Genomic DNA, 5000 nt, shown 5'->3' on the forward strand with positions numbered 1-5000 from the left:
GCCTGAAAGTTGGGACTTCACAAGTGACTGGAACAACAGGGGGGCTTATCCTGGCCCCGGGGCTGAAAAAGTGCCCAGTCAGCCAGATCACTGCCCTGCGCCTGTGGCTCTTCACGTCAGCACAGCTGGAGATGAGCGGCGGCAACACACACACACACACACACACACACACACTCCTATGCTTGGTGACACACGCACACACAAGAAACACGCTCGCGATCGCACAGTGGTACAGAGGCAGGCAGTGTGTGTCAGCAGTCTGGAGCTATAATTGGATGTGACAGATTGGCAGTAATTCGATGCACCAGCATCAACAAGCAGTGGTCTGACCCCGCCCCACAAAGACAGACTCCGACACACACACACACACCTTCACACGCGTGTACAAACACAGTTCTCTGCTTGGGTTTCGCTCTCGAGGGTCCGGCCGTGGTAGCCCCTGTGTGGCTGTGCGTGTGTGTGTGTGTGTGTGTGTGTGTGTGTGTGTGTGTGTGTGTGTGCGTGCGCGCGTGCATGCGTGTGCGTTTTCTGCATGTCCGTCTGCGGATCTGGTGCGAATCAGTCGGGTAGCCAAGAGAATCATACACACACACACACACACACACACACACACACACACACAGTAATTCGATGGTGCAGGACAAAGAGAAGGGTCGATGGGGAAAAGCTGAAGACAGACAGAAGGGAAGGAACAGAGGGCGAAACGGGTGCGAAGGTGAGGAGAATTGCGGCTGCAGAACCAATCAGCACCTGGGTCCCCGGGGACGGCTCATTACATCGTCTGGCCCCCTCTGGTGATGGTGGGATTATAATCACTCAAATAAACGGGTGGGGAGTGAGAGAATGCACATTCCCAGCAGCTCCGGCACCTCTGATCCCATCGCTTTACACGGACGCACACAAACACACACACACACACACACACAGACATGCACACGCACGCACACACACACACATGCACACACACACACACACACACACACAAACGCACAGATACAGACGCACGCACACAGACACACACATGCACACGCACACGCAGTGTCAACCTTTCACTCATACTCCTTGAGACAGTTATCACCCCATCTGTCTGTCTACATGGATATCGATCTCCCTTTCTTCCATCTTTTCGTTTGCTCTGCCCTTCTTTGGTTCGGCCGTGCCGTGCATCTTGGTGCGATTAGGTTTAGATTCCATTGCTTTTCCCGAGGAGCTCGGTTGAAACGTGAAGAACCGCCACGTCATAACGTGCACCCGGTGTTCCTCGGGACTTCTTGAGAACCCCCCGAAAACGGCTCGGAGGGCTTATCTAGAGCGCCATAAACCACGGCCTCGCGTACGTGTGTGCGCCGAGGGTTTTTCCGAGCGCCGCTTTCCAATGAAAGCATTCCTCGCGCGGGATCAAAGGAAGATCATCCCCCTTCTCCCATCTCGTCCCCCGTCAGGTTTTTTTTCTTTCTTTCTTTAAACAGCTGGCGTGCAAGGGGTGGGACTGTCACAGATCGCCCACGCCACGGCTGAGCACGGCCCGAAGAGGGGAGAGGGGGGAGAGAGGGAGGAGGGGAGAGGGGAGAGGGAGGTTTATGGTGGCTGGGGCGGCGGGATGAAAGTCCGGTCGGAGTCGGTGAACACTTCCGATGTGTGTTTCCCTCTGTGTTTGGGAAGCGCAGCGTGGCGGCTATGGAGACGATGGAGGTGGAGAGAGAGAGATGCTATCACCCCCCACCCCCACCCCCCCCCCCCCCGTGCCCTCGTCCCACATAAACTCAGAGGGGGGGGGGTGGGGGTGGAATGGTGCTGGGGGAGAGGAGGCGGGTGGATCAAGAGGAGAGATGGCTTGTTTGTGTTTTGTTTACCCTCGGAGCGTGCACTGTTCCTGATGAACTGGGAGATACGTGCAGAGAGAGAGAGACAAAGAGAGAGAGAGAGGCAGAAAGGAAGAGAGAGAGAGTGAGGGATGGGGGACTTAAGGGCAAGACTGCTGAGACAGCACAAAGTAGCTGCATGCATTCATAATAGTGTTTCTATCTATCTATCTAGCTGTCTGGCTCACTGTCTATCTTTCTGTCTGTCTATTCATCTATCTATCCATCTTTTTCTTTCTGAATGTCTATCTTTCTATCTGTCAGTCTATGTATCTCTCAGTCTCTCTATCTAACTATCCAGATGGATTCAACTTGGAAACTATTTCTCTGAGGGCTTGTTAAGAGAGAACAACCGGCTGAGGGACTGTTTGAAGAGGGAAAGGGGATGTTTTCCTTGCCAGTAAACACAGAAACATCCAAATAAGTGTAAACCCAGCGTGTGGGACGCCTTGGGGGAGGAGTGCGTGTGGGGAGGGGGGGGGTGCCTTAGAGAACGAGAGGGAGAGCTCCAATCGACTTCATCTGTCCTGTGGGAAAGGGCCGGAATGGCTGCACTCTCAGCAGATTAACACCTCTGCAAAGGTCTGCAACCCCCCCCCCCCCCCCCCCGCCCCTCACCCCGATGTCTGATGCGCAAACATCCACACATAAGGACACTCAAAATGCATACACACACAGAAGTCTGACCCACACAGTGAGGACACACAAGTGTCTCAGCTGGTGGACGTCGCTGTGCATCACATCACATGTGTGCCTCTTGTTATTCTCTCTCTGTGTTTCTCTCTCTCTCTCTCTCTCTCTCTCTCTCTCCCTCCTCACTCTCTCACACACACACTCTCTCTCTCTCTCTTTGACTCTCTTTTTCTCACACACTCTCTCTCTCTCTGACTCTCTCTCTCATACTCTCTTGCTCTCTGCTCGCCCTTGAACCATTATGCCCCCCACTGCCGGCCGGCGTATGGACCTGATTTCTGTCTGACTAAACGCCCGTCTCTTCCACTTAGCGCCGGGCGGCGAGACGCACCGAGGGAGGGAAGGAGCGAAGGGTGAGCTAGTTGGGTTTGACAGAGTGGAGGAAAGCTCCGGACCGGAGAGAGAGAGAGAGCGGAGGAGAGAGTGACAGAGGCAGAGATAAAGGACACACTTTCTGAAATGTTGATACAGGGAAGGTGGACGGAAGAAAAGAAAGATTTAAGATAAGAGAGAAAAAGGAGAAAAGGAGACGAGAATCTTGTGCTTAAAGGGATGAACTTGGAAACACGAAGAGGAGGAGGAGGAGGAGGCAGAGGAAAGGCCTTTCAGTCAACCTGAACTTTAATGGTTGAGGAAGTGATGAACAGCTAAATTAAAGCACAAGGAATGCTACACATGTGCGTGCACACACACACACACACACACACACACACACACACACATACATACTGACCTGGGATAGCGAGTGTGGATGACCATCCGTCAGTCCATCTGTCTTCATCTCAGTCGTCATCATCTGCTTTTGGACGTTGGGTGAATTGATTTGACTATGGAGAGAAGGAGAGAATGCTATGGATGACAGGAAAGGAGGAGAAAGGACACTCATAAAATGATTTATATCAACGAGAGTCCATCCATATTGGCCTGCTGTCGCACACACACACACACACACACACACACACACACACAGTTACACAATAAAACAAAGGTTATATATGGTAGGCATGTGTGCCTGAACAGGCAGGGAATGAGACAGGTGATGTGGCTGGTCTCAAACACAGAGAGATAGGCGGACAGACAGACAGAGAGTCAGACAGGAGCTGTGTCTGGTCTCACAGACAGGCAGACTCCAACAAGACGGGGCCTGATATCTGTAGCTGAAAAGGTGTGTGTAAATCTGTCAACGACAATAACACTCACTTGCACGCGGTGACGCGCTTTCACACGCACATCAACACAAACACACACACACACACACACATACATGCAATAAATCTGCCGTCCGTGTAGTGCATTTCTACAGTGTTGATTACAGAGTTAACCCCATGCATTCACCAGCTAGGACAGCTCTGTATTTACCATCACCGCCACACTAGTTATTTAGCCACACACACACACACACACAAACCAAAACAGGCACGCACACATGCACACAGACACACACAGGCACACACACACACACACACACACACACACGAAAGAACCCGCCACACACTTCACACATTGAGAAATACAGCGCACAGCTCTCCACGCATCAACACGTGCATGTGGGCTTTCAAATGTGCTCTTTGAGCTTCCAGATTAAATTTGGCACCTATTTTTTTAGGCCAAAGAAAATGCATAGAAAGCTGACAGTGACAAATTAGTCCTTAAGAGAACCCTCCAGTCTTGTAAACAGCCATTGACCAGGCGAGCTCCACCACCCCACATTATTATTCCACGGCCGCGCCAATCTGTTGACACTGCACCACCAGCTGCCCTGCATACGGACACATATACGCTGTGTGTGTGTGTGTGTCGGTGTCGGTGTGTGTGTGTCTCTGTGTCTGAGTCTTTCGACAGTTTGAGGGATAAATTCTCCATAGCATTACCTGGTCGCATTAAATTCACCCTTCAGTTATTTAATTTAATAAAACGCCCATTGGGGATTTGAAACATCTCTGTGTACACACAGGATGCGGATTGGTGTGTAGCACATGGAGATATTAAGAAAATATGCATAGGGAAAATAAATATGTTCCAAAATAAACAAATACAAACAAATCCCTCAAAGGAGCAATACCATTCGCATCGGAAACAGGAAAAACATTTTCCAGTTTGAGCTTTACTTTGAATCAAAATTTGTGTGTGTGTGTGTGTGTGTGTGTGTATGTGCACGTGCGTGTGTGCGTGTGTGTGTCGGGGCCTGTTTATATAAGCCGAGAAGCATGCCTGTGGAGTGTCGGCTTGCAATGCGGGCGTATCAACTATCAGACATAAGTGCTACTGGTGCAGGTGTATGGGGCTTGGACATCAGAGTGCACCATGGGAGTTTTTATTGGTGATACTCCGCCATTTTGAAAGGACTCAAGAGAGTTGAAACACAGTAAAATCCTAAATAAACGGGAATGTACCATAACCTGGGATAATCAAAACCTTGTTCTGCCATGTGCCGTGTTAAACATA

The 5000-nt window shown here is 50.7% G+C and overlaps 1 protein-coding gene across 1 annotated transcript in view; it reads right to left on the reverse strand.

Moving 5' to 3' along the window:
* Positions 1 to 5000, reverse strand: part of LOC311359789 (ERC protein 2-like) — a gene marked incomplete at its 5' end in the record, with an annotated part of 131118 nt that overhangs the window by 86914 nt on the left and 39204 nt on the right. The window contains one exon of the mRNA XM_084479828.1: positions 3289 to 3382. Within this exon, the coding sequence (XP_084335954.1) occupies positions 3289 to 3382 (94 nt within the window). The remainder of the gene's footprint in view (positions 1 to 3288; positions 3383 to 5000) is intronic.

The sequence above is a fragment of the Micromesistius poutassou genome, assembly GCF_964030765.1.
Source record: "Micromesistius poutassou genome assembly, chromosome: 15".
Classification (NCBI taxonomy): domain Eukaryota; kingdom Metazoa; phylum Chordata; class Actinopteri; order Gadiformes; family Gadidae; genus Micromesistius; species Micromesistius poutassou.